Source organism: Ischnura elegans, assembly GCF_921293095.1.
Source record: "Ischnura elegans chromosome 13 unlocalized genomic scaffold, ioIscEleg1.1 SUPER_13_unloc_1, whole genome shotgun sequence".
Classification (NCBI taxonomy): Eukaryota; Metazoa; Arthropoda; class Insecta; order Odonata; family Coenagrionidae; genus Ischnura; species Ischnura elegans.
In genome coordinates this window covers 9378033-9398420 of record NW_025791657.1, presented here as the reverse complement: position 1 = coordinate 9398420, position 20388 = coordinate 9378033, and the positions used below count along the sequence as shown (strand labels likewise).

Below are 20388 nucleotides of genomic sequence, written 5' to 3'. Positions count from 1 at the left end.
ATCGTAAACCCGGAAAGGAGGGAGCACAACTACTCTCAGAGTCCGAGATAATGTAAAGGGGTCGAAAAAGGTTGGAGCTGAGAGCGTGTGTATATCCCCGAGATTCTTCATAGTGAATGTCCTCCAAAAATGCTCAGTACCATGAGAAAGAAGAGTGTCTTGGAGCTTTGTGCAGCAGTCATGCTAAGACAAAAAATCTGCCATCTTGAAAGGGTTAAGCAACTTATACAGTGAAACCTCTCTTAGTGACCACTCCTATCCAGCGACCACCCCTCCTAACGACCAGTCTTCTTCGGAACCGATTGTGATGCCCGTATAGTCAATGTATTTATTACCCCTATTCAAAGACCACCCCTCACCCCGACCAAAGACCACCACTACCACGGGAATTTCCCTCCATTAGGCGACCAAGGAATTCTACTAGCCTGCTAGGAAAGTCTATATTGTAAGCAGCACCAGTTTATACCTGCACTTACCAGAACAATTCGGCCGTTGAGGATAATTACCCTCTTGTCACGGCAGGCGGAGTGGGTTCGTAGGCTTGACCCTCTCCGTAGGGGTTCTGTTTTGTATACAATGTATTTTCTTTTGCTCAAACATTTGTAAATTGTGAATCAGTGAGTCCTTTCGTGGGCAAAACTGCCACTTCATATTTAAGTCGTGGCAGTTTGCTTATACGATATATATACGACGATATAAGAACAATCTCCGAGTCCAAGATGTCGAAGAGAGTTTGTTTGAGTTTAGAGGAAAGGGTTCAAGTTATTGAAGAACGAGATAAAGGTTCATCTGAAAGAAGGTTAGCGGATTCGTTTTAAGTGTGGGTAAACCCAAATAAACGGAATTTTAAAATCTAGGGAAGAAATTTTGAAAGAGTTGTAAAACAGTGACCGGAGCCGAGGAGTGAAAAGAAAGCAGCAAGAAAAATACGAAGGAATTAACTCTTCAGTTTTTGAGTGGTTAAAAGTCGCACAATCGAAAAATATTCCCATAAGTGGATCTTTAATAAAAGAGAAGGCCTTGCAATTTGCTATAGAATTAGAAGATGAAGATTTCGTGGCTAGCATAGCATTGCCTTCCGTGGGATCTCCGTTGAATCTGGAGACATAAGTGAAGAAGTGGTCTGTGATTGGAAGATGAGACTTCTAGCGATTATCAAAACCCGAAAACAGCAGCATGTGTTTAATATGGACAAAAGCGGACTTTTTTCCGTACTCTGCCATCTAAATCCCTGACACTGGGTGCTTTCCACTCATTGACACACATCAACACAAGTCGACTTGCGTCGCGGTTTTCGTGTTCCATTCGGTGTGTGTCGCCCACTGTAGTGACACAAGTCAACAAACGGTAACGCACAGGAATAGGAGAGTTATAAACAGTTACCGCGAGTCGACACTAGTCGACTCACGAGTCGCATGAATGGAAAGCACCCACTTAAGTCAGAGCAGTGCAAGGGTGGAAAGCAGGTCAAAGAACGATTGACCGTGTGTTTCTGTGTAAGCGCTGATGGAGAAAAAGAGGCACCCTTGGTGATTGGAAAATCTCTTCGGCCATGATGCTTCAAGAATACTGATATGACAAAGTTGGGTATATCTTGGTATGCAAACAGTAAGGCATGGATGACTTCGAAGATTGTTGAGGATTGGTTAATGACCTTTGACAGAAAAATGAGACGGCAAAATCGAAATATTTTCCTGTTCCTGGACAATGCTACATGTCACTCTCATCAAATAAAACTGACCAATGTCCACCTGCAGTTCTTCCCGCCCAATACCACATCAAAATTAATACCCCTGGACCAAGGCATTATCCAGGCATTCAAATTGAGGTACAGAAAGCGAATGATACAACATTTGATTGCACGGTTGGATGAAGTTGCCACCGCATCGGATTTAGCTAAGAAGATAACAGTGAGTGATGCTGTGTCATGGGTGCGTTCTGCATGGAAAGAAACTGCATGGAAAGTTGAACCATTGTGAAAGTTTTCAGAAGTGTGGTTTCTTCAATCCTGTCAACGAAGAAGAAATTGAAGAGACAAAATCAGAGGATGTGGATGTTTTGGCTCGAGCTGCAGGGTTTGAGTACAGCCAAATGGTGACCGAGGAGGAAAACCACACCGATTGCTATTATGATTTCAGCGGTGATTGGGAGGACTGCATCATCAAAGAAGCAAAAGGTAGGATTTTTAATAACCAATATTACCTCAATTATTGTAGTACGTATTTAAAAATAACATTGTGCATTATTTCATATCTATTATCTCCGTTTTTCTTATCTCTTTTTCGATAATATTGTATTTTAAGGAACCATTACTGAAGATGAAGATGACTCAGACATTGTGCCAAACGAAGAACCAAGATTAAGCCCTCAAGAGACACTTTCATTAATAGAAAAGTGTCACAATTCAATGAAAAGTGCAGATTTCAACAGCGAGAAAATCAATGAACTGTTAACAGAACTAAAATATGTGTTGGAAACTGAAATTGCAAAAAAAAGTGCAATGACCTAAAGCAAACTTCTATACGACAGTTTTTTTCGTCTCAAAGTGATATTTTCTCCTCAATACTGTGATGTATGTTTAAAGTCATTATTCATAAGAGTGGACGTTATTAATAAATATGTATTTGATATATATGCTATAGTTCCTGCGGCTTTGACACTGTTTGTTTTACTTCTCATAGGCTCCAAAGTGAGATTTAACTTCCTTGGCCAGAGTGACGAATATTTTTCTCAAAATTCAGCTTAATAAGGCTATATATGTTATGGTATATGCGTATAATATTTAAATTTATATAGTACACATTATAACAAATAAAGAGGTAATCATCTCTACTGTAGATTGCTGTTAATGCAAATGTTCTTGTGCAAAAACTGCTATGGGCGTACAGACAGTGTTACCCAGATGTTAAGCGAATTAGGCTGGGAGCCGTTGGAGACTCGGAGGCTGCGCGCTAGGCTTAGATTGTTGGAACAATTGAGAATGGATATCGTTAAGAGCGACACAGAGAACATAATATTAGAGCCACACTATATTTCCAGGTCCGATAGATGTGATAAATTAAGAGAGATGTTTTGCCGAACGGATAGATATGGGAATTCGTTTTTCCCCCGAACCATAAAGGACTTAAATAAACGCTTGTCCCAACTTCGTTTGAGCACTTAATTTTTTTTTTTTTAGCTGTAAACGGCTGGTGTCCTAACACCCCCAGCCACACGCCTTTTAGGCGGCTTGCGGGGTATTATGCAGATGTAGATGTAGATATACTACATTACTTTGTAGTGAGAAAATATTTAATATTAATTAAATTACTAAATGTGTAAAATTTACCAGCAATTAAAAATTAACACTGAATAAAACGCGATTTATGTTGCTTAAAGTAAAGCGTGAACTCAGTAGTTACCTATCTTTTTTACATCTGCTCCCTTGAAATTATGCAGTCAGAAACACACCCGCACCCCCTTTGAATGACCACCCCTCTTAACGACCATTTTTCAGTGGAACCGTCAGTGGTCGCTTAATACAGGTTTCACTGTAATACTACCAACCCACTATCTTAAGTACTGTCTAACTGCTACCCAAGTCATATTCCTTTGCTAGAAGAAGTAATGGCATACATTTGAAACGAGGCAATCGTTTAGGGAAGTAACACATCACTGTCAACAAAGTAAAGCTTTGAGAAAACAGAACAACATGGCATCCCTTTTGGTCCAAGGAAAACCTGGAGAAATACACACATATTCAAGAATACACAGCATATGCAACCATAGGCTGGCCGTTATTTTTCCGAATTGAGATAAATTATGTTTTCCTAGGCTCAAAATGATAAAAATGAGGTTAAATATTCACATGCTAAAATTTAGTTACTCTTAACTAGGGGAACCCATGCCTCAGGGGCCCTGCGTACTGAGGACCTTCAACTGAGTTTTTTTGGGGCTGAAAAATCACTATACTTACAAAAAATGGGCAAGAGGGTTGGAGTTCACATTTTATTCAGAGAATGGTCAAATTTGAACAAAGCTCTACCATTAATATTGACCCATTTAATGCAGCAAAAATTTCTATGTTGATGTTTATACTGGAATTGAGATGTAAGTAAATATTTATCATACAATGTTAGAACCCCGTAGAGCCGAACATGCATGGTCGGAACTTGGCCACGACATCTAATTTGAGGAGAAGAAACTTTTAGTTAAGGAGTGCCGATACTTCCCTAGACAAATCAGGGAAGCAATTGAAATTCAAAAAACACCTTTGAATTTCAACAGAGAAGATGGATACTTCCTTCACAGCGCCTGGAAAAGAGTGATCAAAGAGAGAGCCAATCAGAGAGAAGTGCCCAGTCAGACGGCCAATCACAGTGCAGCTCCCATCCAGCCTACAGTATATAAGCGAGGCAGAAACCAACAGCCGACACCTTCGACCTGAAGACGCTGGCAGGATAGCCAGTGAAACTGTAGTCCACAAACAAGCTGACGCGGAAGAAAACCCTGAAGAAATGCAGAGATCATTTCTCATACAACTACGTTTAAAAGTTGTAGATGCTGCTCAAAAGACAAAAAATTCTATTCTCACTTAGATTTTTCGAGAAAAAACAAGTATTTATTTTGCAAAATGACTGGATGCACAATTGTATGACCCCAGTCCCTTACCACAAAGAGGGGTGATATAAGACGAGGGGTCCAAGAGCCTGCTCCCAGAATTCGAGGGTATGGTCTACGTCCCACTTTGTTAGGTCCTGAAACTTAGATTTCACGAATCCACAACCACCATAAAAGGGAGAGAGCAAGGGTAAGTATTTTTTTTCTGCATTCGTTCTCCTGCATATAAAAATCTCCGGCGTAAATTTGCCACCATAGTCTCCCAAGTCAAAAAACGACTGCTGCCATTTTTGTCAATCGCAGGAAAAGAGTTGAGTACATCCTACCTAACAAGTTTACCATATTGGATGACTTTGTAATTTTTTTAATAGAAAATTTAATAATTTTAAAAATTCAAATAACAGAGTAGATTCCATTTAATGGGTCCACCGGTTACTTGGGGCAGCCGCTTAATTGGGGCAGATCTTGAAACACAGAACCCTATAGAGGAATATCCCAGAGTATTCTCCGCTTAATTGGGACAGTATGCTGCTTTATTGGCAATGTTCAACAGAGGAATGAATTTAGGTCATAAAAAATTGAGCAAAATAAAGGAAAGAGTGTTCACTCACCAAATCATCGTTTGCCAGTGGGTCTACGCCAGCACAGGCAATTCCATCCAGAGCTGTTCCATGCAGCAATTCATTATTTTCTTCTCTTAGGGGTTCATTGTTCTCCTCTTTTACATAAAACTAGAAGAAAATGCAGGGTGTTACTCGATTAAATCCAAGTATAATGATGAAAATAATACAGTATATTCCGTTAAATGGGTCCACTGGTTTCTCGGGGCAACCACTTAATTGGGGCAGATCTTGAAAAACTGAACCCAATAGTGGAATATCCCAGAGTATTTTCCGCTTAATTGGGACAGTATGCCGCTTTATTGGGCCATGACTTTTACTATATTCTCGAGACAAAATTAAAATTTTTTGTTTTCAGAATACTATTTTTTTATTTTCCTCCTTTAATCTACACTTTTTTTTCAAAAATGTTCCTATTTTTGCCCTATTTTGAAAGCTCTTGTTGTTACATTATCCGCAAGATGATAGGACTTTTCTTTAAAAGGAATTAATAAAAGACATTCATTCAGTGTCGTCCGAGGCTGTGAAAAATATTTTTAACTAAATTGTTATAATTTAAAAAAATTAAATTAAATTAAACTCGCTGATTTATCAATCAAATTAATAGTTTAATAAACTTATACTGCATTAAAAAATTTCTTTAGTCTTCTTTCCATCATTTCAACGTTTGTTTATGCCCATATACAGGATAGTTCGCCTCATTGGGGCAGCCGCTTAATTGGGACCAAGTGCACAAGTCCCGATACGTCCCTATTAACCGGAATCTACTGTATTTACAGTTGAACCATTCCATTGAAAAGTGACAAACTTCAATTGGATTTTTTTAAATTGAATATTTTTCACCTGAATTTTTTTCAATTGAATAGTTCAACTTAATATTTTTCAATGGAATAGTTCAATTTAATATTTTACAATGGAATATTTCCGAAGGGTGCAAAAGAGGAATAAAATACTTCTACATCGGGACTCAAACATGACCCAAGCTGCATAAGACACTGGAAGGGGTGAGCACTCGGCCAACAAGGTAGCTGAGAGGGATCGATTACTCAAGGTGGTGCACGAAATCTTAACATGAGAATCTCTTTCAAACCCAGGACTGTAGAAGAAATCCATGACCCTTTTTCTACATTAACAATATAGTTTCAGAATACAACAGGGTTCCCACTCTAACTGAATTATAAAATTCACGGTTTTCTCCAGGTTTACACCGTCTATATTTTGTCAAATTCACAGTCTGTTTTTTTTTATTTCTAAGAATAAATATTGATCACATAAAAATCACCGACTGCACGCTTACTAAAAATTTACCAACACTGTAAACGCCGGCAATGCAAACGCAGCAATGAAAGTACTCCTTTTTATGTCGCCTATCGTTAGCAAAATTTAGAGCCTGATAAATGTTGAGAGTGGGAAAATGGAGGGTGACAGGGAAGTGAAGAGGTGTCTGATTTCTCGTCAGGGTTAATGATCACTTTGGTTAGCAGTCTTCCAATGACAGGCTTAAGGTCTGTCTCTCGTCATGACACACGGACCAATAATTGTGCTTCGAATGTACATGTGCAGACAAATGTGTGGACATTATTTGAGAGTTAATGACCTTGAAACATGGTCGACATATCGATTTTTCTTTTGAATTGTCAATTGTAGTTCCACAATCAAGTTTGAGAGGATTTTAAGGTATCAGAATAAAATTCACAGCTATTTCCAGGTTAGTTCATGGTAGACGAAATTCACGGCTTATTCGCGGTTTTAACAGGTTACGTACCGGGGTATTTAAATTCCTAGGAACGCCAATTTGGAAATATGTGCCTATTAGGATGTAATGCCTTTGGTTTAAACATGGTTTAAAAAGCTAATTTTTAGAATAAAACTTTACCCAATCAAACGTTATGATGTATCAATTCATTATGAATAACAAACAACAACTGAAAACGTACTAATGAATACTTATACACTTTAAAATTGTTTAGGTTGACTTGCCTAAATCTTCGTCATCCATCCGGAATGTTCGGGAAAGTAATTACAAGAATTCTTGTCATCCGTACGCAACGTGTTAACATGAGAATTTGTCTCGAACCTGGGCCTATCTGGAAGAAATCCATGACCCTTTTTCTACATTACCTACATAGTTTTAGAATATAAAATAGGCATTCAGATCCCGAACATCAGTCTTGGTTTGTCTCCTTGTGAGTGGTGTTGGGAATATATTCCACCAAAGAGTGAATCTGCCTTACAGCAAAACTGCACTAGACAAGGCAAGAGTACACTCACCAATTTATCAGTTGCTAGTGGGTCGGTGACATCACTCAAAATTTTAGCAGGATCTGGTGTGTGCAGTGCAGAATGACTCTCTGTACTGCACAGAGCACTCTGTAAGTGCTCTTTGTACTCCTCTTTCACGCGAAACTAGAAGAGAATGCTGCGAGTCATTTATAAGGAAACACCGCGTACCTTGCTCAGCCTTTATCAATATCACATTTTTATGGCATTCGGAATGCCAAACACATATCTCAACCGGTAGTGGTTACTTTGAATGGGCCTCAGTTTGGCTGTAATTAATTAATTTGCATGCAGTACTTTTAGCAAGACTTATATCATTCCAAAATAGCACTTCTATTGCCAGTAGGTCAGTTGATATAGTGGATAAAGTTGTCCACTCACACCCTAAGGGCCAGGGTTTGAGGCTTTGCCACAGCAGATTAATTTGTAATCTCAATATTGATCAGACAGCGATGAATTTTCATTGATTTTAATCACAGCAAGCATTAGCATGAGAGAATTTTTTTATCCTCATAATGGCCTTTTAGTATTTAAGCAGTGTAATTTCGAAGGAGGACATAAGGAGAATAAACTTGCTACCCTCCTCAAAAACATACCAAAAGACTAGTGGGGAGTAATAGCAGTAGCTTTTTTTCAAGAAGTGACATTTGCAGGTGGTTCTCGATATTATGCGGGTTGGAGTACGGAATATATTGGGAAGCAGGGAGCACAAGCATATTTGTTTATTTTAAATAATCAACTTTTATTTCATCCTATTTGTTAATTGAAATGATATTTTCGAATGGTTTTTTTAGTATATAGGTACTTTGTAGGTAAACTCCCAGTAGAGTAATGTGAGTTACAATTATTCAGGAGATATGGCAATTTATATTCGTTTCATGTTATTATTAATTACATCTGCATACATATTGCTGCCTGTTATGAGCTTTAATGGCATGTGCTCTTGCAAGAAGTTGTTTTCATTTTTAATTTGGAAGTTGACCGGTATAAGCAGTACAAAAAACTTTCTAGCACACTCTCACCCTTGGTACTATAGTCGTCATATCTCCACGTTTGAAATGACACTGCCTAAATACCTAAATGCTAAAATTTCTTTTGCCTATGCTTGCTGCAATTTCAATTAATGAAATATTAGCTGCCTCATGATCAAGATGAAAATTACAAAATGTACTGCCGTGGTGAAGCCTCGAACCCTGTCCCTCAACGTGGAAGTCGACGACGCTATCCAGTATACCAACAAGCCTACCTGCAATTGAAGCGATGTCTTGGAATTGTATAAGGCTTGTTAAAAGTACTGCATGCAAACTAATTAATTTAATCACAACCAAACTAAGGCCCATTCAAGGGAACCACCACTAGTTCAGATATATGTTCACCATTCTTAAGGCAATAAAAAATACAGCATTGAAAAAGGCAGAGCATGGTTAATGGTCTCTCCTTGTCAGTAAAGGAAAAATAATAACAATAACCTCTTTAAAAATAATGATAAACCCTCTTCTTTTACATGAGACCACTGAAGATGGACAAAAGAATGTACTCATAAGCTTTTTGTCTCGCCTTGCCTGAAGTTCACCTCCTATAGTATTTAAAAATCCTTCCCATTATTTATTATTTCATACAGTTAATTATATCCATGAATATTCCTCTTCCACTCAAACTTACAAGCCCATGAAAATGCAAGCCATTTCTGTGTTAATTCATATCTTTGTAACATGGATATACTTAGTACTTTCTAAAGAACTTGATGTAGAAGGTTGTTTTTGTGTGTTTTCCACGCAGATACAAAATAGCAATTACTAAATTAACTAAAATGTTATTTGATCCAAAAAATATTGTAAATGTTACTGAAGGCATATCCTCCCAAAAATTTTTGATGACTTTCCTTGCTAGGGAGTATACTCTCTAATATACTCAATAGGAAAAATATAATAATTTTACAAAACAAAGCTATGCTAATCTCTAACAAGTTCACAATTATGATGGTGATAAATCACATGGACTGAGAAAGTAATGAGAAATTGAAAAGGAGAGTGGAAGAATAAACAGCCCTTCTAAAACCTCTAAAAGGAAGACAACTAAATTGGCCACATCACGAGATGCTTAGGCCTAATAAAAAAATATTCTAAGCACAGAAGGACAGGGAGAAGGGCAATGGACAGTAGGGTGGGCTGATAAAAGTGTTTTTCCTAATCAAATTTGCCAAGCGGGAAAGTAGTGAAATGAGCCATATTCTTTGATATATTGGACAGACGATGAGGATAGTTAAAGAACAAGAATTATTGTGAACATGCTCGTGCAGAGCACAAAATGTTGGGTTCATCCATTCAAGTAAACCGGTGCGTTCTATTTAAATCGAAGTCAAATGTTCGCCCAACTAAGTTAAAATACTTCCACAGAAATATTAATTGATTCGTTTTGGCAATCAACCTGTAGACAGGCATCCCCCGAGATACGTAAGAGATGCGTTCTGGTAGACTCTGCATAAGTCGAAATTTACGTAAGTTGAACATTCTGCATTACTGCTTCAGAGATTTCAATCAGTGGGGAGGGGATCGGGTGGGAATTCTAAGCGGAGAAATGCGTGGTAAATCCTCGGTGAAGTTTCATTCAATTCACTGCCATATTCATGAACTCTTCCACGTATTCTTAAGTTATTAGATACAAAATCAATAAACATTAATATAGTCTGAGAGCTGCATCTCGAGCATTGCCAATCAAAATGCGTAACATTATTCCCCGAATAGACCGATCGCGTGTATTCAACGGTATCTCAACGCTACATTACTAAACTGAATATAGTAGACCCTCGATATTACGAATTCCACGGGACCGAAAATTTAGAGGTTCGTAATAACGAAGTTCGTATGAACGTTTCTTTTAGGAATCGTCGAAAAAAACCGTATTAGATATATGCGATTAAATTACGCCGAAATATATACATAATCAGGAAAATTCGTTCCAGTTTCGGCATGCGGCATGACGTAATCAAGGGCTGATATCCTCCCGAGTACAGTAAGTCCGATTTACGAACTAGATGCGTTCCAATACCTTGTTCCTCAGTTGATAAACCTACGGTCCGGCCGCCGAGAGCTGTCCGATGACAGGGAGAATAGTCTAGGTCGGGGCAGCGTTGCCAGGTGAGAAAGTGAAACGCCTATAAAGGCCTTCGTGAAGAGAGGAGACGGAAAGGACGACGAGCGTGAAGGAACCAGTGGAAGAATCACTTGTTTTGGGGTTTCGAAGAAAGGGCATGTTTTAGTGGATCAGGCTTATTTCGCAGCTCTGTATGCATCTGACAACGTTGTATGACTAGGCGATGGTGTGAGGTGCGCTTGTGGGGCAGCAATTGGCTGCAAACCGCGCTGGCGAAGGGTTATCCGCACCTCTTATTGTGCCGTCATGGGGCCGGTCGTGCTATATGCAAGGCATCGAGGATTACGGTTATCCTGCAGAATGCAACACTTCACAACAATCTTGCGCTAACTCACGAATGTGACGAATTGATCTAAATAGCCGTGCAACGCAGCCAGAGCCGAAAAAAATCGCTCTCCGCGGCAAAGAACGGGCGAAACGCTGAACAGTTCCTAACTTCACACCGGAATGAATGATATGTTGTTCAGATTATGCCCAGAGTACGATTTCCTCTACACCGCACGGCATAGCAACGGCTAAATCAAAAGACGCCAAATTCGAAAATTGAAATTTTTGAATGCTGAAAGTTCGTAAATCGAATGTGCGTAGGAAGAGAACTAACTGTGCATCAAATTAACCAGCTGTAATGAGTCTGTCACAATGATTCCTCAGGAATGAAGCTTGTTATATGACGTTGCGTGAATGGTGAAGAAGTGACCATAAATGACGCTCTTGGTCACAGTACACGCGGGCAACTTAAACGTGGCGTGATTATTAAAACTTAGCGTAGTGAATATCCATCTGAATGCCACAGCTTATGCGTGGATCTTCGTAATAAAGTTCATTTTGTAACCGCCATGACCGGGACTTTGGTTTGTAATTTCGTAAATACGAAAATTTCGTAATAATGTTTCTTTTCCGATAGCTTGGATAGGCCTTTTGCTCGGGACCAACGATTTGCTTCGTAAAAACGAGAACTTCGTAATAATGTTGTTCGTATTAACGAGAGTCTACTGTACTTAAATTGATTCATTATGTTATACTGCAATCTAAGGACCTATAGTCTGCATTGTCTACTTACCTTTAATCATTATACCTTCTGCCTTTTATATATTACGTTGATTGATGAATCTGATCATTTCACTGTCACAGTTAATACACGTAGGAGGGGTGTCAAGGATTACGAGCTAATAACACACAAAAATACCAGTAAATCACTACATTCTTAGATACATTCACATGCACGTACACTCAAATTTTCACGCACGCAAACATACTTTCTTTCTCTCATATCTCAATAAAATGATGTCAAAATATCATCATTTGAATATTTACTTTGCAGGAAACCTCGGAGAGTATTTCAAATGCACGAAGCTAATTAAAATTGAGCTCTTATTCAGCCAACTCCCGTCATTAACTTGCAATGAAATAGTACATAAAAGCTTTCAATAACGCAGTATTCATTTACATTGGCACACAATATAATAGAACGAGAAAATGCAGCTTAATAAAATCTTCGCATAATAAAAAACACGGTAAGCCAGTCACCAGAGACAATTAACCAAGTACGCAATTAATATCGTGTGTCAACTTTTTCTGCACTTTTTCGCAGCGTTCATTGCCAACACTCGAAATTTCAATGCCTTTACGTGGGTACTAACCAATTCTTTTCCACAATAAAGATTTCTGCTCGCACTCCATTTTCTTTTAACTCCTCAGATGGAAATGTCCAAACTTAATGATACAATTTTTAAATAGTTGAAAGTCGGAGTTCGGGTGTGTATCTGTGTAACAAGCTGTATCGTACTGGAGTGAGTGCAACCACTTCCATGCTAGAACTGCAAATTTTCACGTCGATTGGTGACTTGGGATTTATAAGTGATTTTTCTACCGAAATTAATGAAAATTCTTTCGAGGAATGATAAAAATGAGCGACTTTGTTTTGTTTAGCACTAAAAAACTGGATAAGAATTTTATATTTTTTCTGCCATTGGGTAAACGAGCGAATATCTACTTTAACGTGCACGCATTCGAAAAGTAACGTAGTCACTTGAAATACGGTTATCACTTACGTAAGTACGGATTTACATAAGTCGAGGCATACGTAACTCGGGGGATGCCTGTAGTCAACATTCCAACACCCCATATAAAGATGGTTGAAGAAAAACCCCAAGTCTTCCTAATAATTTTCTGTTCACAGTTATCACAAAATCCATATCAGCAGTTTGACTTTGTTGAAGTTAAATCCTTCAATAAGAAGAAGTTATTTTGGTAAACTCAGCCAGGGTCCAAAAAATCCAATTCTCTGGCAATGCAACCAAATACAACAAACTGAACACGATTGGGATAAATCACTCATGATGAATGATTGTTCATATTGCCTGTTAAATGAGGGGATCATGATTCAAATCATCAGGTGCATTCAGCTGCACCTTGCTCATTTATCATGAACTCAGGATCACTCAGTGAGAGCGTACCGGATGCAAGTGTGGGCATCATGACTCTCACTTGTTTCCCTCCCTTCTGCTCCGTGCTGATCCAAAGTGAGCAGGGTGACTCAACTCTCAATAAAAGGCCAACTGTACCATGAAGTCAGACCACTCACTCACTCAGAGAGCAAATGTGAGCACCTAGTGAGGTAGAATGCACCCATTTTGCTAATTACAGTGAGTGGTTCGTTTGGAATGATTCGTTCATTCTCAACACAGCTCCTCTGTATTTTTTCACTTTTTGTCAAGTGAGGGAAAGGGTTGTTTGTTTCTATTGAGTGGTTCTGGCAATGTTCAACAGAGGAATGAATTTAGGTCACAAAAAACTGAGCAAAATAAGGAAAGAGCATTCACTCACCAAATCAACATTTGCCAATGGGTCTACGGCAACACTTGCAATTCCATCTGGAGCTGTTCCATGCAGCACTTCATTATTTTCTTCTCTTAGGGGGTCCATGTTCTCCTCTTTTACATGAAACTAGAAGAGAATGCTGGGTATTACTCGATTAAATCCAAGAACAATGATGAAAATAATACATTATATTCCGTTAAATGGGTCCACCCGTTACTTTGGGCACTAAGGTACTGTGTAAGTAAACTCCCTTTGGAGTAAAGTGAATTACATGTGTTCGAGAAATATAGCATTTTATAATCGTGTCCTTATTAATTATGTCTGTACGTATGTTGTTGATAGCCGCCAGCCTTTAATGGTATGTGCTCTTGCAAGAGTGGTTTTCATTTTTAATGTAGAAGGTGATCAGTATAAGCAATGAAAAAATTAACTTTTTGGCACACACCAACCCTTGCTAGTGTAGTCGTTGTATCTCCGCGTTGGAAATGACACTGCTTAAATGCCTAAACGCCATAATGATGATAAAAAAATAATCTCATGTCTATGCTTGTCGCAATTAAAATTAATGAAAAAGTTGACGTCATATGATCATAATGAAGACAACAAAATAAACAGCCATCATGGAACCCGAACCATGGACCCCTGGGTGGTAGCTGTATACGCTAACCACTACCCCACCTGACCCGCCTGCTTCATGGGGTGACATTATGGAACTATATGCGGATTGTGAAAAGTGCCACATGAAAATTAATTAATTACAGCCAAACTAAGGCCCATTCAACGGAACCACTACTAGTTCAGGGACGTGTTCACCATTCCGAAGGCCATAAAAAATACAGCATTGAAAAAGGCGGAGCAAGTTTCGTGGTCTCCCCTTGTTAGTAAAAGACATTCATTCAGCGTCGCCCGAGGCTGTGAAAAATATTTTTAACAAAAATGTTATAATTCTTAAAAATGATAATAAATTAACAAAACTCCTTGGTTTATTAATCAAATTAATAACTTAATAAACTTAGATTGCATTATTAACATTCTTTAGTCTTTCTTCTACAATTTAAAAGTTTTTATGCCCATACGTAAGAGAGTTTGGCTAATTGGGGCAGCCGCTTAATTGGGGCAAAGTGCACAACTCTCGATACGTCCCAATTAACCGGAATCTACTGTACCTATTCTCTTTTACCTGAGTCTGCTAATACCAGCCAAATGCCTCAATGCATGAGATTTTTGCCACTAACTTAGATGAAATGGACTAAATTTTTATCAATTCAGGTAAAAGGTGGCTTGTTTCTAAGAAGTGAGACTGGGGACGTTCAACAGAGGAATGGATTTGCGTCACAACAAAAGTGAGGTAGACAAGGAAAGAGTGTTCACTCACTAAGTCGTTGGTTCCCAAGGGGTCTATGGTATCACATGCAATTCCATCTGAAAGTGTTCCATGCATCACTTCATTATCTTCTTCTCTGAGGGGGTCTTTGTTCTCCTCTTTTACCTGAAACTAGAAGAAAATGCTGGGTGTCACTCGATAAAAGCCAAATAATAATAATAAAATATATGCGCCATTATTTTTCGAATTTCTCTCGGGACACCCCCTCATTTTATGCCAAATGGTGTAAAAACATAGCCTGTAAAATGTTGTTGGAATTGGATAATGGGAAAACATGCCGCATCACACTCAAAGTTGAGATATTTTGGTATTTTCGGCTGTTTTTCGGATATGAATGGTATTAAGAAGGCGCAAGTATTTTTCAACTGATTGTCTATGGTAACTAACGACGCAGTGGACATTTGGCATGATTCTCCTAAAATATTTTCCAAATGTGACCAGTGGTTCCCGAGATACGTCCCCAAGAGTGAGCGCGCCCCACCCTAGGCAGACATTTTTTGTGACACGCGGGTTGCATACACTCAACATCTGTTGATCATTCTCACTCATCGTAAAACCATAAAATTCTTTAGATAAACTTTAATATTCGTCAATATAACCTTTCCCATTATTCAATCGCAATAACATTTTACAGGGTATGATTTTACACCATTTGGCATAAAATGAGGGGGTGTCCCGAAAGAAATTCGAACAATAAAGACCACCCTAATGCACCATATGATGACTTTTCCCAGACTATTTCAAAGTCATGCACATCAATTGAGTTGATATTGCACAGTGGAAGAGAATCCAAGTTATAATTAGTGTAGAGCTAACTACCTCAAGTTTATATAGGTAACTGTGTTCTTCTTTGATTTTCCAATTCATGTAATAAGGCAAGTTACTAAACTGAAGTCAAGAGAGAAGGTTGCTTAACCCTTTCAAAGCTATCCTACTTCCTGGGGTAGAGTCAAAAAATGTGGAGGGTATTTTAATAAAATGTAGCAACTAGGAAAAATAAACATTATAAAGTTAATTTTTTAGATATCTTTAAGCGGTTCTTTTTTAATTTAATGAGATTAAATTGGACAATAATCATAACATTTTTATATGTTTACTGAAATATGTTTCTTTACTTCAATGTCCTCAAATTTAACAACAATAACGTAAAAGCCGATATTTCAGCGTGCCGCACTTTTCAGCCGAGTGGTAAAAAACGATATATCGGTGCGCCGCATTAAGAGGGTTAAACAAATAGAGAACAATCTTGATACCAAACCGTGTTACAGCAAAGACTACTGGCTTGTAAGTTGAATTGAGAGAGTTCACCATAGGCCTACTGCATAGGATAAGCAGCATTTAATTCATAACATTAGCAGTGTTGTACAGCAAAGATTGACTTATGAGTAAATGGATAAGCGTGATTAGACTTTTTGCCTTCTGTCATACAAGTGAAGGTCAAAATACTAAAGAAGTCTCCACAAAGAAATGCCAATACTTACGCCAGTCAAACCCATTTTCATCATACAAAGTAATTATTACTACAACAAAAATTATAGAATGAATCTTTCAACACAGGTTTTACCCTGGATCAGTGGCGGATCTATGGGGGAAGGGGGGTAGGGGGTTGGGCTATCCTTGGGTACCCATTTTACACTAGATAGAATGGTAATTTTTTCCAACCCCCACTACTGTTGGTATTTTTAACCCCACTTAGCCTCCACCTTGACGCTGTCCTGGATCTGCCACAGCCCTGGATGATGATAAAACTTACCGACATATTGGCAGTGGGAAGATGGAAGTCTGGCACCGGAATGAATATTTCAGTTGGTTGGACTGAGCATGCCATCTGTGAAGAGCCTGCAATCGCATCTCGAATGCAGTCCTTCGCTTCAGCAGAAGACCCCAAATTTTTATCAGCTTCCTTCACTCGTTCAATACTCTGCTGAGAGAATTACACTTATAAACAACTCACCTCCTTCAAAATCAACAAATCAGAAATGCTTTTTATCTTGATGAAACAGGATTTTTGAATTCTCATCAATGCCATTGCATAAAAATTGAAAGGTGCCTGTGAAAAAATCACTCATAAATAGAGATACGTGAAAATCCCACATTCACTTTTATTTCATCGCACTTTCAATAACAGTTTATCGCATTTTGTAGCGTCTATTTTTTTTATTTTCCTAATGAGGTAGATGACAATAAAGTGTAGGAAAACACAGTCATATGACAAAATATAGAATATTTTTAATAATTATGTTGTAGAACAATTATAAATTAAGGAATAAGACACATAGTGGCGGAGGTGCAGCTTGCCCGCGCCCACTTGTAGTTTGCTGCCACGTTGAGTTCCAGCCAATAGGGTAGTTTCCTTCATCAAAGAAAACAAAAGGCATTGATGGCGATACGTTACCCACTATTAGTGTATTCATAATACACAAATTATTTGGTTTTTGAAATACCGGTTTAGACGAATGGCAAGGGTCAAATTTTATCCTCATTTGAAAAAGGCCAGATTGGCGCCCATGCGATTCCACTCCACGTGACGTCACAGGGACCTAGTTTCTACACGAGAGGATAGGAGTTTTACATCATCTGAGGTTACCAATGCATGCATGAGGCACAGAGCTCAGGGAAACATGTCTTAATAATCACTATTAAAACTGGCTAAGGTCGGAAAGTTTTCTTCGCTTGATTAGGTATTAATAAACCTTTTTTAAGCCATGCGCTACCAGCCAGGAAGGTACTCAGCTACCCGTTAGCATCCTGCGTCCTATCAGTGCTCAGAGCCTCGATCAAGGTCACCTACCAGGCGGGAGGGGGAACCAGAAATGCGTCGCACGGACTTTTTCCCTTCATTCCTACTTACGCGTCGCGTTTTCGCGCGCTTGAAATTTTTCACTTTTCATTTGATCGCGAAAAATAGATATCGTCATTTAAAAATCTAAAAGCGTGAAATACGTACTCTAGGAGTAATAACCTTTCGATTTAGAAAATAAAAAAACAATAGGAAACCACCCTATTAGCAGCTGGCCAGTCGCTCACATGCTTTAAGTGGTGAGTATCGGCGGGGCATTTAAACTGCGCTCGGCACAAACTGTACGAATTCTGCCACCAAAAGGCAAATTTGCGTAAAAATATCACAGACGTCCAGTCATCGCATTTATATCACATTCGCTATTTTCACGCATCTCTACTCATAAACTACATGGTCGTAAGCAACAAAATTGGGCAAGAAGATTCTTGGTAGACTCATTTCATATTATGGCTCTATTGCAACATCCTTGGGGCCATGAGAAGGCCTTCAAATCGTCCCATTCACAGCAAATTCACGTTACTCCTGGAATATCAAGGTCATGCAAAGTATCTTAATTCCCCTATTTTCAAGTTGCAAGCTTGTGCTTAAAATAGAGATTGAGAGTAATAATCTTCACTGCTAAATGAACAAAAAAATGTTTATTGTTTTGCTGAATTTGCTTCTGCAATAATAATTTTCAGAGAAGTTGCGTTCAAAAGGACATAATCACTAAATAATAAATTTACTCAGTGGTGTCTCTTAAACTTGAAACCTCCTTTAAAATCAACAAATTAGGGATGTTGTTAACCCTGATGAAACGGGATTTTTTAAATCTTTCCCACGCCATTCCGTAAAAATTGAAAGGTATCCATATGTCTGTTAGTCGATCATGCCAAACTACAAAGCCATAAAACAAAACTGGGCAAGACCATTCTTGGTAGGCTGAGTCCATATTTTGGCTTTATTACAACATCTTTAGGGCCATAAGAAGACCTTGAAATTGGCCCGTTCATGGAAAATTCATGATGCCCTTTGAGAACATGGAAGTCATGCTAAGTATCTTAATTCCCTTCTTTTCAAATTACCAGCTTACACTTAAAAAAGAGATAGAGGATAACTATTGTCACTGTAAATGAACAGAAAAACTAAATTTCTAAATCTTTCACTGGATTTGCTTCGGCAATAATATAATGCAGAGTACCTATAAGTACCTACTTCCCCATTCATAAAGGCAACATCAGTAAAAAATATTTTCACAGGGGTATTTTAGAAAATTATGTGGAATGAGTTAATTTTGTTCACAACGTCTTCCTATATCACAAATGAAATATGGAAGTTAATATGGAGTCCATTATGAAGACTTTCAGCTTTTTAATAGAATAGACACTGATCACTATAGGCCTACTGCATTTGGTGTGTGATTTCTCTACCAGAAGGTAAGGGGTTTCGTAAAGCTTAGAGTTACTAACATGAAAATAGATAAGCATGTCTAGGCTCTAGTTTAGTTGCCCAAATGAGGGTCATACAATATTTGTAGAGTGACTACCCATAGGAATACAGATTTACACTTTCACAACTGAAGGTCATTCTCCTCTGTTTTTACTGTAGAAGAGTGATTAACATACCAATACCATATTTCTCCAAATAAAGTCCCCCTCTGAATATAGTCCCCCCCCCCTAATTCTGAGCCTCCGATGAAGTTTTAGGTTTTGATGTATCCATATAGATCCCACGAGTAGCTAGGGAATTAAAGGTCCACACACATAGAGCCCCGCTTGTATGAGTAAGGTTACATGAAACCGGAGGTCGCCTGGTTTCCGGAGTCACCCCTGCTAGAGACTTGTCACCCTCCGTCCCACCTCACGTGGTCACCTTGGCGCAGGGGCCCACCGTAGTGAAGGGAACAGTTCATCGACCAGCCAGGTCTAGATCCATCATGTTCTGCGAAAACCAGGGGCACCTCGTGGAGGATGTGGCTCTACACCACGCATGACGGTCTTGGCAGGCAGCAAGCCCTAAGGCCCGCTAGCCTGCCCTAGGATCACTTATCCTTCGTCCCCAGTTTTTATTGTTACGACGCGTTTCGATGCTGAGGCATCATTTTCAAGTTACCAGGGTTGTTTATTTTTCATTTCTACATGGATTTTCGCAAAGTCAAAGCTGAACCGATTGATTTCAAATGCAGTGCTGTTGTCATATTCCACATGGCGACTTGGGGATTTGGAAATGGTGTTGTTGGAGACCTAACTTTTCAATACACCCTCGTAGCTCTTAGTTATATATACCGTATTTCTCCGAATAGTCCCCCCCCCCTCATTTTGAGGCTTCAGTTTCGGGAAAAGTTAAAAAAATGTGTTTGAAAATAGTCCCCCCCTTTACTTTTACCACAGGCATTTTTGAAAAAAAAGGGGGGACTATATTCAGACTAATACAGTAGGGTGGGCCGAAAAAAGGTTTTTTTTCCTGATCAATTGGCCTCTAAGATTCCATCATGAATTTTCTATCGGAGGAAATGATCATTATCGATGAACTACAAGCAATTGTGTGCCATAGAGCTGCTGTTAACACTGGAAGCCATGCCGGAGTAATCAGGAGAATGGAAATGGCCCTAAGATGACCTTTGCATTGGTTTGTTTGCCTGCTTCATTGCAATGAACTTCCGTTCAGAACAGTAAAACGAACTGATGACCCTGGCAAAATTTGTTATCGAAGTTTACGCTCCAATGCGGTTTTCAATAAAATTGAGACAATAT

The 20388-nt window shown here is 38.8% G+C and overlaps 1 protein-coding gene across 1 annotated transcript in view; it reads right to left on the bottom strand.

Moving 5' to 3' along the window:
• The window catches only part of LOC124172040 (zinc finger protein 436-like), a 34241-nt gene extending 14972 nt beyond the window's left edge, over positions 1 to 19269 (bottom strand). Inside the window, exons 1-6 of the mRNA XM_046551445.1 lie at positions 19261 to 19269; positions 16610 to 16777; positions 14848 to 14967; positions 13479 to 13598; positions 7491 to 7625; positions 5211 to 5330 (exon numbers count right to left, since the gene is read on the bottom strand). Of these exons, the coding sequence (XP_046407401.1) occupies positions 5211 to 5330; positions 7491 to 7625; positions 13479 to 13598; positions 14848 to 14967; positions 16610 to 16777; positions 19261 to 19269 (672 nt within the window). The remainder of the gene's footprint in view (positions 1 to 5210; positions 5331 to 7490; positions 7626 to 13478; positions 13599 to 14847; positions 14968 to 16609; positions 16778 to 19260) is intronic.
• Between the last annotated feature and the right edge of the window lie 1119 nt (positions 19270 to 20388).